Raw genomic sequence first — 12009 nt, 5'->3', positions numbered from 1 at the left:
TTTTTCGAGACAGGGTTTCTCTGTATAGCCCTGGCTGTCCTGGAACTCACTCTGTAGACCAGGCTGGCCTCGAACTCAGAAATCCACCTGTCTCTGCCTCCCGAGTGCTGGGATTAAAGCCGTGCGCCACTACGCCTGGCCAGGAGGTTCTTTTTATCAGGCGTTGTGGAGCCTGTCAATCACAGCAAGTGAGAAGCTGTAGGACTTAAGAGGATTTCTAGTTCAAGGGCAACCTGTGAGATATAGGCAGACCTTATCAAAAAAAAAAAAACCCTCCAAAAAAACAAAAAATGAATATGGAAGGAAAGAAGGAAGAAAGAAAGAACAAAGGGAGAAAAAAACTAACGAACCAACCAACCAAACAAACAAACCAGTGAAGACACACTGTGCAATGCTGACCAAGCTCAGTGTTGGTCAAAGAGTTCCATCACACCCAACAGAGTACTCATTCGTGCAAAAAAGTGCAAGAGGCACTGCTATCATAGCTAGGAAAAACTAGCTACAGGCAGAGTGTCCTTCGCATCAGTAATTAGGAATGACACCAGTAGGGGCCATGCTACAAATCACCAGTCACTGAGCTATGCTGGTGGGAGAACGCCATTAACAACAAAAGCACTCTGATAACCAGATATTCACTAAGTAACGCTGCGCTCTCCCGCTGTCAGACACCAACTGTATAATGTCTTTCCTCTGCTTTCACAGCATTGGTGAGAAAAGATGAACGGGGTGACCACGTCAACTGCAAATCTAGCCGCACAAACAGCTATTCTAGTCAGCCAAACAGAATCATTCTGGTAAATTAATAAATACCTTAACCTCCCGAAGGTTCATGCATTCTTCCCAGGAGTAAAACTTTCTTTTCATTCTGAAAGAGAAGAAAAGGAAATTGCATGCTTATTTATAGGCTCCAGCCTATGAAATGTTCACATCATTTCTTAAAAATGTCTTTATTCAGGCTTGGGGAGATGGCTTGGTATTGCATGCTCTTGCAGAGAACCCTCACTCAGCGGTATGGCTACCCACATAGCCAGCACCCACACCAGGCAGCTTAAATCGCCCGAAACTCCATCTCCAGGGGATCCAAATGTTCTTTTCTGGCCTCAGTGGGTACATACACACAAATAAAAATAATTATTAATTTTTTATCCTGAACCTAACCAATGTTGGTTTCAATTTTTATAAAATATTATACTATTTAAAAACAAAACAAAACAAAACAAAACCTCATTTTAAACCCTGGTTAAGTCAGTCAAATGTAAATCACTAAACTCCCCAGCAGCTGTGGGAATCTGGTGTGCTGCTTGGTTTTTGTCAACTTGACACAAACAAGACAAACCTGGGAAGAAGGACTGTCAACTGAGATCATGTCCCCACCAGACTGGCCTGCAGTAAGTCTGTGGGACACTGTCTTGGTTAGTGATTGAGGCTGAGCTCACTGTAGACAGTGTCATCCCTGAGCTTAGCAATCGACAAGGCGCAAGCCAGTAAGCAGCACTCCTCCATAGGCTCTGCATCAGCTCCTGCCTCCAGGTTCCTGCCCTGACTTCCCTCAGTGATGGAGTGCAACCTGAGAGTTGGAAGAAGAAATAAAGCCTCTCTTCACCAAGTTGCTTTTGGCCATGGTGTTTACCACAGCAACAAAAACCCTAACCAGGAGCCTGGTGCAGTGTGAAGAGCCAGGACTACCATCTGACTACCACTAACTACCATCTGACTACCATTAACTACCATCTGACTGCCACTAACTACCATCTGACTACCACTAACTACCATCTGNTCTGACTACCACTAACTACCATCTGACTACCATTAACTACCATCTGACTGCCACTAACTACCATCTGACTACCACTAACTACCATCTGACTACCACTAACTACTGTCTGACTACCACTAACTACCGTCTGACTACCATCTGACTACCACTAACTACCATCTGACTACCACTAACTACCATCTGACTACCACTAACTACCATCTGACTACCACTAACTAACTTGGACTGAAGAAAGCGGCCTCAAGTTTATTCTTTGTAGGCCAGAGCTGGCCAATAGAACTTGGAGATTTTTGGTGATGGTGTGGTAGTCACGAATTTGATGGTACAGGATGAGGTAGACAGTAGTCCTTAGACTTGGGGCAGGTGGTGGGTTATAAAAAGAAAAGAAGGAGGAAGAAGAGGAAGAGATAGAAATCATGAAGGTGGAAGAGAGGGTCCCTGGGAGAGATGGGGGTTGATATGACCAGGATACATAATTCATATGTATGAAATTTTTAAAGAATTAATTTAAAAACATTTAAAAAAAAACTCTGTGGTTACTGTGCACTTGAAACTTAGCTAGTATACCATAGGAACTATATTTTAATTGCAATGCAGATGCCAGACTATATCTCACTACTCTCAGTAATAGAAGGAGGTACCTCTCCCCAGTGCTCTAGGGTATTGGAATGCTTGGTCTCAAGTAGATGGCTGTTTGGGAAAACTTAGGAAGTGTGGCCTTGTTAGAAGGAGGTGGAGAGGGGGCTTCAAGGTTTCAAAAGACTCACCCCATCTGGAGTGAGTGGGCTCTATTTTCTGTTTCAGGTTCCAGACATAAGCTCTCAGCTACTGGTCTGCTCCTCTGTGCCTGCTACCTCAGCCCCACCACCATGAAAGTGAAGAGCTAGTTCAATGTAGCTAGGCATATGCAGTAGGACCTATCACAAGATCAGGGCGGAAAGGAATTAGGTAAAGTCAAGATACGGAAAGGCTGAAGACTGCAACCAAGAGGGAAGAAGGCGGAGATAAGAGAGAGACAGAGCTGGAGAAACAGGACAAAGCTGCAGCAGCCTGAAGGTCTCAGAACTGATGCTTGGTGCTAAGAGGATGACACTGAATGAAAGCTGTGTACACTAGGCCCTCCCAGGCTGTGGTGCAGGAAGTTCATTTAGAAGGTGACTCCAAGAATCCAGGGCAAAGAGCAGCAAAACCGGGGGAAAGGTGAAAGATCAAGTACAAGACACAGGACTGAGCTGAGACCAAGACCAGAGACCAGAGCTCAGCTCTGCTGTGAGCACTGAGTCTCAGCTAGGTTACTACTGCTGTGATGAAACACCATGACCAAAAGCAAGTTGGACTTATGTGACTTACATTTCTACATCCATAGTCATTCACTGAAGGAAGTTAGGACAGGAACTCAAACAGGGTGAGAACAGGCAGGCAGGAGCTGATGCAGAGACCATGGAAGTTTGATACTGGCTTACTCAGCCTGCTCTCTTATAGAACCCAGAACCACCAGCTCAGGGATGGTACCACCCACAGTGGGCTTCCCTCATGAAACATTCATTAAGAAAATGCCTTGTAGGCCTGCCTACAATCTGATCTTATAGAGGGTCTTAATTGAGGTTCCCTCTTCTCAGATGACTTTAGCTTGTGTCAGGTTGACATAAAACTATCCAGCACAGGGCTACAAAGAGGCACGAGGACACAAAGAATGCTTGTCACTAGTGGTTTTAATCGACTGTCTTTTCAGTTTGGTATGAACAGTGAAATGACTAGAAGCCAAGAGCCTTATAGAGAATCTGCTAGTCAGATGGCAAATGGTAATAGGTTGAAAGTAAGGTTCTAGTGGGAATGAAGTAGGTAGACCAGATGGATATTTAGTACAATTGACAGGACTGGATGAATGAAAGTGAGGCATCTGGAGTTGGGGAAAACGGAGTCAGAAGGAGTACTGCAGACCCATAATCCAGTTCTTGGGAAGCAAGGAAGAGGGTTGTGGATTCAAAGCCAGCCTAGACTACATAGCAAGACTGTCTCATATAAACAAAACAGAACAAAGATAAGAAAGAGAAACACGTCTGGAATAAAATGCAATGGTATACTGGATATAGGTTCAGTTCAAGGAATGGTTTTTAAATGGTTCCAGGATTTAGTGGAGATGGTAATAAGGCAGAGGACACAGGTGGCCTGGCAGGCAGACTCTAACATGGTTGCTAAAGACCATTATCTTCTATTTATAATCACGTATACCCTTTGTCCTTCAATAACTTGCTTCTAGCTAGAAATGGCACATTATTCTGAGAGAAAGTCACTTCAGTGATTGGTTTATAAGAGTGAAAAGATGGAAGATAGACTTCCTTCTTTAAAAAAAAGATTATGCCAGGTGGTGGCGGTGCACGCCTTTAGTCCCAGCACTCAGGAGACAGGCAGGTGGATCTCTGAGTTCAAGCCCAGCCTTGTTCACAGAATGAGTTTCAGGACAGCCAGGGATACACAGAGAAACCCTGTCTTTAAAACAAACAACCAATTTGTTTATTTAGTGTACATACGGATGACAGTGTGCTTCTATGTGTGCCATGTGTGTGCAGGTGGCCACAGGAGCCAGAAGAGGTTGTAACCCCTTGGAACTGGAGTTACAGGTTGTTGTGAGCTGGGACTGAACTCCAGTCCTCTGTGAGAGTGGTGGGCATGCTTAACCTCTGAGCATCTCTCAGTTCCTTATTGACTTCCTACTGCCTACATCTCAATGAAGCAAGTCTCTACATTGCAACTGACTCTTTGGAACAGTCCACCTGGCAAAGGATGGAGAGGCAACCTCTGGGCAATAATCAGCAGAGAATGAAGACCCTAAGACCAACAATGTGAAGGACCTAAATGCCACCTAAGTCACACGAGAGAGCTTGGAAGTAGACCCTTTCTTTCCCTGTCCAGCTATCAATCAATCTATAGTTTTGAGCAGCACTTGGACTGCAGCCTCAGAAGGGCCCCTGGACCAGATAACTCAGCAAAGTTGTGCTGGCCCACAGAAACGGAGATCTAATGTATGTATGTTGTTCTAATCCACAAGCCTGGAGTTAATTGCTATACAGCCACAGGTAAGTAATGCGAAAGGTCTGAATCATGGCTACAAGAACTAAGTATAAGTACAAGACAGCAGATGCAAGACGGCAAATATCAGATAGGCACACATTTCCTCTCCTGGCAAATGAAGCTTATTAACTTCACCCCTCCCTCATCAGAGGTCTTATGGCTTCTTTATAACGCTAGAATCATTGCCTGATTCTTCCTCATGCCTCCCATTCACTCCCCTTTAGAAACGTTTCAAAGACAGGGAATGGACAGAACGGAGTTGGAATCACCTTGATAGGCAGAGCTGACTATGAATTTTCAAGAAGTCAAGCATAGACTTACTTTTTAATGGCAATCAGTTCTCCAGACTCAATGCTTCTCCCCAGCAGGACAGAGCCGTAGGTCCCATCCCCAAGCTGCTTGATCGTTGTGTATCTATTCATGGTGCGTGTGCCTGCTCTGTCGGGACACTCATCTCAGGGCCGAGGCGGTTCAGTCCTGCAATGGTAGCAGGCCTCCCCAGACTGTAACCAGATTTTTCGATGGCAGCACCAGCACAAGGTATTCAACAGAACGTGATTATCTCCCAAATACATATTTTCAAAGATCAGTCTTCTGCCTGTGGGGAAGCACGGATGGTTAGGACAAATGATAGTGAACACTTTGAATGTGTGGTTTTGTGCAGTCTAAAGCAATGCTCACTGAACTGTAGCCACCAGACTGTCATTTACTCATTTAAGTAAAGTTTTATTGGGATAAAGCATATTTAGACTTGCTGATTATCTCTATCCACAATTGCAGCACCGAGTATTTCTGAGTACTGGATAGCCTATGCTATCCAGTAGCCTATGCTATCCAGTTTATGCTCTGGAGTCACAGAAATAGTTGTCAACTCCTGGCCTAGATATTCTCTTTCAAATACAAATAAGTGTCTTTAGAAAGCTAGAGATGGCACGTTTGGAAAACAATACAATGAATGACCTCCAATTCAGGGCTTGATTGGAAAACCTGCCTAGCTGCGGTGAAGGAGGGCTGCTGAACTAAGAGCACCCATGCTAAGTGTGTTCTCTGCACATCAGCTACAGTCAGCATGCAAACATACAAGAGCCAGAGGAGGCCATATCACACTGCAGAAAGAAAGCTGACACACACATTACGGACTATGCGTAGCTGAGTATCATCAGCTCGATTTTTTTTTCTTTTAGATGATCAGACAAGGAATGAATCATCCAAGGCCTGCATATATGATATGTAGCAACTACCCGTTGTTGTAGGTTTGTTTTTCTTTTTAAATAAGTCCTTGACATTGTAAAAATTTATATAATTGAGACTCACTCAGTCTACCTATAATAAAGATGTTTTGTAACCCAGGTTACCTGACTAAATTGAACATGGGATCCATGACAGGGGCCTCAGAAAGGGGCTGCAGTGGAGACTTGATGAAATGCAACCACAGTCTGAGGTTTAGTTGTAACATTGTTACACACACAGTAACTCTCGGGTCCTGATCGGGACTATATGGTTACTTAGATGGAGCTGCTCGGTGCAGTTTCTAGTACGACAATATTGCTTGTAAACCATCTGTGTCTCAGCGCCAAACTGAAAGGCAACAATAAAAAATAAACCTAGACTACGTTCTTGTAAAAGCTGTGTATGACTTGAGCATCTGTGAGAACGACAGCGGCAATCCTGACTTCCCTTCTCTATGACACAACTGAAGGAGTGGCTAGGGCCAAGCGCAGCCTCTTCATGCTCAGCTCATCCCCTCCCCCTGGAGGGGCGTTTGGTTTCTTCTTGACCTTCAGGACCAGATTCCCTACAGCTTCTTCGTGCTATTCTTTATAGTGATGAATTCTACTGCTGATGATAAATATTCATAAAGCACATAAATATTAATACATATTTGTAAACATAGGCCCTTCTTTCAAAGGAGGGCTTAGCCATGTTAGGAATGAGTGAGGGGGGTGGTATTTCAAGTAGGCACAGGGTACCAGGTATCTGGAGGGAACAAGGGTGGGGTTAGTTGGCTTGGCTTCCAGTTGGGTCAATTCCAACTGTGCCCAGGAGGCAGTAAGAAAAGTCTTCAAAGAAACTGAGTCATGAAGGAAGGCTGAGCATCTTGTAGGACTAAAAAGGAAAGCTAGCAACACAGGAGCAGCAATGAAAGCATAGGGTGTGGTTTGGGATTGAGGAGTGGGTGGCCTAGAGCATAACTGCAGTTTTGTTCTGGAGGACCTCAGATACCGTTGTGTATGTGTGTGCAGTGTGTGTGTGGTGTGTGTGCATGTGTGTGTGCAGCGTGTGCAGTGTGGTGAGTGTATGTGTGTAGATGTGTATGTTTGTGTGTGCCTGTGTGTGGTGTGTGCATGTGAGCACAGGTGTACTGACCTGTGCATACATATGTGAAGATCAGAGGTCAACTATCGCTCTCTACCTTCTTTGAGACAGGGTCTCTCACTAAGCCCGGAGTCCAGTGTTTTGGCTAGATAGACTGATTATGCAGTGAGTCCCGGGGATCGGTTTGTCTCTACACCTCTCCTTCCCTAGCACTGGGATTCAGTTTTATGTATGTCCAGGCTTTTCATATGGATCTAAACTCAAGTCTTCATGCTTGCACAGCAAACACTTCACTACACTGAGCCCATATCTCCTCAGCTGCCAGATCCCATGTTTCTAAGTATAGGCACTGACTGGATTCTATGCTGAAGAAAGAAAGAAAGAAAGAAAGAAAGAAAGAAAGAAAGAAAGAAAGAAAGAAAGAAAGAAAGAAAATGCTATATAAAAAGACATTATCAAGTCAATGGATAACAGATAAACGGAAGTAAATTAGATAAATATTGTACCTGTCTTAAATTTATTGAAGTTGATGCCTGTGTTGTGGCTCAGTAATAGAAAATACACCCAGAAAGATCTAGTGATAAAGGACAAGGACAGTATGATTTAAGCTGTGTGTGGGGTTATGTCCTGATAACACCACTATAAGTTGAAGGTATTGTGAGTTGAAAATTAATTTGGTATTCCATGCCACCCCTCAGCTTAGCCCACCTTCCCCATGCTCAAAACACAGCTGGCTCACTTTATCAAGGATTAAATAACATCTATACACACAGGTGTGCATTTTTTGTAGCCATGATGGATGGATGTAAACACAAAACACAGTATAATGCCAGCATCGCCCTCTGTAGAGATCAGTTGTTTGCCCCTGATGGAATGGCAGGCCTGAGGCTGTGGCTTGCTGTCACTACTCAATATCAAGAGAGTGTGGTACCATACAACCCAAGGCTGGGAAAAGATCAAACTAAGAATTCAAAGCATAGTTTCTATGGAAACTTTGGGGCCCAGTGTAAAGCTGAAACACTGTAACTGAGCCATTGTAAAGTTGAGCACCATCAGGATTCTCTCTGTGTGTGTGCATGCATGTGCAGGTCTGAGGCAAACAGGATAAAATGTTAATGGGGAAAATCAGGGCGAGGGGTGTGCTGTGCTCTGAACTGTGTCGCTCACCCCACTCCCATTCCTAACTACAAGTTCTAACTCCCAAGGTGATTGTATTTGGAAACCAAGCCTAGAAAGAGGTGATCGGGTTAAAAATGAGATTCACAGGGTAAGGCCCTGATATGACAAGTTTGGTGTCTTGTCTCCTTTTGCCCTGCCCCTGCCATGGGAAGGCCCTCTGCGAGCAATCTCCAGATTAGGAAGAGGTCTCTCACCTGCAGAATTCGATTCCATTAGAACCTCGGCCTTAAGGCTTCCTAATCCCCCTAAGGCTTCCTAGCCCACCTTCCCAGAGCTAGTAGAAATAAACACCCCTGGCTGCAGGCGGTCACCCTTTCCTTCCTCAGCTTGTGGCACAGGTCTAAGGAAGCGGAGGTACAGACAGGGTACTCCTTCTATAGCCTGTCGGCAAATCTGGCATTAGTACAGCTTCAAAGTTTCTACTCAAGATAAAAGGCACACAGATCACACTGAACAATTTACCTTCATTTAAAAAACACAAAGGCACGTTTACTTAATGGGACCTTCCCAGAACTCCGCCACTCAATAGGGTTCTTCCGTGCATGGTCATCCTATTGTGGGCTGTTTGCATCCACGGTCTGCTTCAACCTGACAGGAAGAGCATCTGACCACTGCCCCAGAGACTGCAGCACTGCTGGATCTTCACCACACCCACCCGCATCTGCATCGAGTTTACAGTGTGCGATGCCCCACCGCCTGTGCACTTTTCATTTGTAGCGTCTGAAGACTGCCAAGCCACCATTGTATGTCATCTTCCAGAAACCAACAAATCAAAGAACCACACCAAACAACTGATTTGTCAAGAATCACCTAATGAACTGTATCAGCTGTTTCTAAATTTTATTATTATTTTCTGTCGTTGTGTGTGTTATGTACATGAGAGGGCATGGCGTAGGGGAGGGGCAGGTGTGTCATGGCATGAGTGTGGAGGTCAGAGGACAAGTTTGTGGAGTCAGTTCTTTTCTTCCACCTTTACGTGGGTTCTAGGGGTCAAATTCAGGTCACCAGGCTTGTGCCGCACGAGCCTTTAGCTGTTGAGCCATCCTACCAACCCCGTGAATATACATTTGTTTGTTTGCTTGTTTTGGTTACATCTGTTCTGCTCCTTAAATAATGGCAAGTTCTTGCTTTTTTTTTTTTTTAAATTTATTTATTACATGTAAGTACACTGTAGCTGTCTTCAGACACACCAGAAGAGGGAGTCAGATCTTGTTACGGATGGTTGTGAGCCACCATGTGGTTGCTGGGATTTGAACTAAGGACCTTTGGAAGAGCAGTCGGGTGCTCTTACCTGCTGAGCCATCTCACCAGCCCAAGTTCTTGTTTTTAAAATTAGGGGTCTGCTATGACCAGGCTGCATTCTTTTTCTAGTTTGTTAGATATTTTTCTTCCTGTCAAACCAATCTTGCATATTGCTACTTAGGCTAATCTCAACATGTTTAGTGTTCTGAAGAAAACATGTCATGAAAGTGTGTATGCACATAAAGTTACTAAGCAAGTGTCATCCAGCTGTCTGCAGCCTAACCGCACAGCTCCTCACAGGACCCAGTTCCCATCCTTAATTATCTCCGGCACTCACGTCTGGATCCTCTCGCACTCCTCCACCTTCTTGATGAATTGTGTTGACTAAAGCTTAATAACGATTATATTACAGTGGTGTGTGGGCGCCCCGCTTCCCTTCTTGCTGTGGCCTTATCCTAGCAATTATTAACAAAAGCCTTTGCTTTGCAGCTAATGCACCACTATTTCCTTCTCCACTTAAATTGGGTAATTGCAACAACGCTTTCCTGGATTATTAGGAAAACTACTTATGAATGAAGCACTTTACTGAAATTAAGATGCACTGAATCATTTAACACACAATTGCCCTAACAATTCCCCCTTGTTACAATTTGTCATTACTATCAGGAAACGAAAATCAACTATTTTGGCAAGGTCTGACTGTCACTGTGTCATGGCAGCAGCTTTGCGTGCTGAATGTCAAGTAATTCCTCAGGGATTTCCCAGCAGGTCGGACTAGCACGTCTTCACGTGCTGGTGTCAGGTAAAATGCTAGTCATTTTGCTGAGAGGTTAAACATGTAAGCTTGGGTGTGTAAGGAAAGTATTTTCCCTTGAAATAATTCACAGTTGACACACATAAGGAAATGTAGTATATGCTACGACAGAGAGATCCTGTCACGGAAGAGAGCAGCCAACTCTGGGGGTGAGAAGAGGTGACGAGCTTCTGAGATGAGGCCGTCCTAGGATGCTGAAGGATAAACAAGACTATTACACAGGAGGGGGAGACGGGGATTACATGTAGAGAAAGCTACACACATACAGAAGCTTGCTAGGAATAATACTTTGCTGTGTTTAGGAGGAAAGAAAGCCTAGGACCCTTAGTTGCTGAACTTGAGAATTGCCTAGGAAGCCTCTAGCGTCCTGATACATGGCTGCTCCGAGGGGCAGGCCGAGTGGGGTAAGCTTGGATCATTTCGAAAGCTCTCCAGGGAGGACTGGGGTGCAGCACCTCAGAGTGGGGCCCATTTATATATCATACAGGAGTTTTAATCTGTAGCGTGCCAAGGAAAACCTCCAGAGTCTTGCAGAGCAACAGAAGTGGGAGAATCCCCTGGAGACCAACTAGTTGTTAGAGCAGAAAAAGCAAAGGCAGAGAAACTCGAAGGGGCCACTGCCCTGGCCGAGGGGCTTATGCTGGAGGCCCAGACAAAGGCAGTTGACCCGATTTCATCAGAGACAGGAGCAGACACAGGTTGGGATGTGGAACATGCCATTATGTTATTTGGGCAATGGAAAAAGATGTTTTGTTTTGTTTTTACAAGCTTACTACCTGGGGTACTGGATTCAAACTATAAAGAACGCCTTTCATCTAATGATGTAGCTCAGGGCTACAGCGTGTGCCTACTTACACAAGGCCTGGGTTTGATTTTTACAGAATTGCAAACCAACCAACCAACCAACCAACCAACCAACCAACTAACTAACCAACTAACAAAAGCCCGCAAAACCAACCCTAAAACAAAACAACCATTGAGCCCACAGTAGGTGCTTACTAGGAAATTACAGATAGCTCTACAAGTTCGACTTTCCTCCTCAAGGCAGTACATTAGTGAAGCCTTACTTAGAAACATAATACTCAGACCAAGTGGATGTACTTTGAGATTTCATGGCATTTCACAGAAAACACAACAGGAATGGTGTCTGCTGGACTGTGCAACCAAGCTGAGCTGTCTATGTCTAGACGACCAACACTGAAGAGACGTTAAAGAACACAGTGAGGCCCTCCATGAGAGCACAGGATGCTGGAGGTGAAGGAGGTTGGGGAACCACAGGATGTTCCAAGTCTGCAAAGTGATAGAGAAAAGATCAGGCTCCCTCTGGACGGCTCCTGAGATTAGGACCACTCAGCTCAGGGAGCCATTTTCTTCTCCACAGTTGTTTTCCACACTAAAAAAATAAAGTGGGGTTAGCACCAGGCAGGAGGTCAACCAAAAGTCAACTCTAAGCAAGAAGAGGTCGGATATGTTTGGGTTCAGTACTACTCAGTTATTACTTTTGTGGTCCAAACACGATGGGTTCCTGTCCTCAGATGAAAGCAGAGAAGGGATGCTCCGTTGCTCTGGGACGCGGCAGGGTGATGGACAGTGCCAAGAAGAAGAAAGG

General features: G+C 44.7%; 1 protein-coding gene across 2 annotated transcripts in view; it reads right to left on the bottom strand.

The window, feature by feature from the left end:
* Ick (intestinal cell kinase) overlaps positions 1–12009 on the bottom strand; it is a 60712-nt gene that overhangs the window by 32266 nt on the left and 16437 nt on the right. For both annotated transcript variants that reach the window (XM_021171315.2, XM_021171314.1), the window contains exons 2-3: positions 5171–5447; positions 811–865 (exon numbers count right to left, since the gene is read on the bottom strand). In XM_021171315.2, the coding sequence (XP_021026974.1) occupies positions 811–865; positions 5171–5271 (156 nt within the window). In that variant the 5' untranslated portion in view covers positions 5272–5447. The remainder of the gene's footprint in view (positions 1–810; positions 866–5170; positions 5448–12009) is intronic.

Source organism: Mus caroli, chromosome 9 (genome assembly GCF_900094665.2).
Source record: "Mus caroli chromosome 9, CAROLI_EIJ_v1.1, whole genome shotgun sequence".
In the NCBI taxonomy this organism is placed as follows: domain Eukaryota; kingdom Metazoa; phylum Chordata; class Mammalia; order Rodentia; family Muridae; genus Mus; species Mus caroli.
This window is presented reverse-complemented; position numbering and strand designations above follow the sequence as displayed.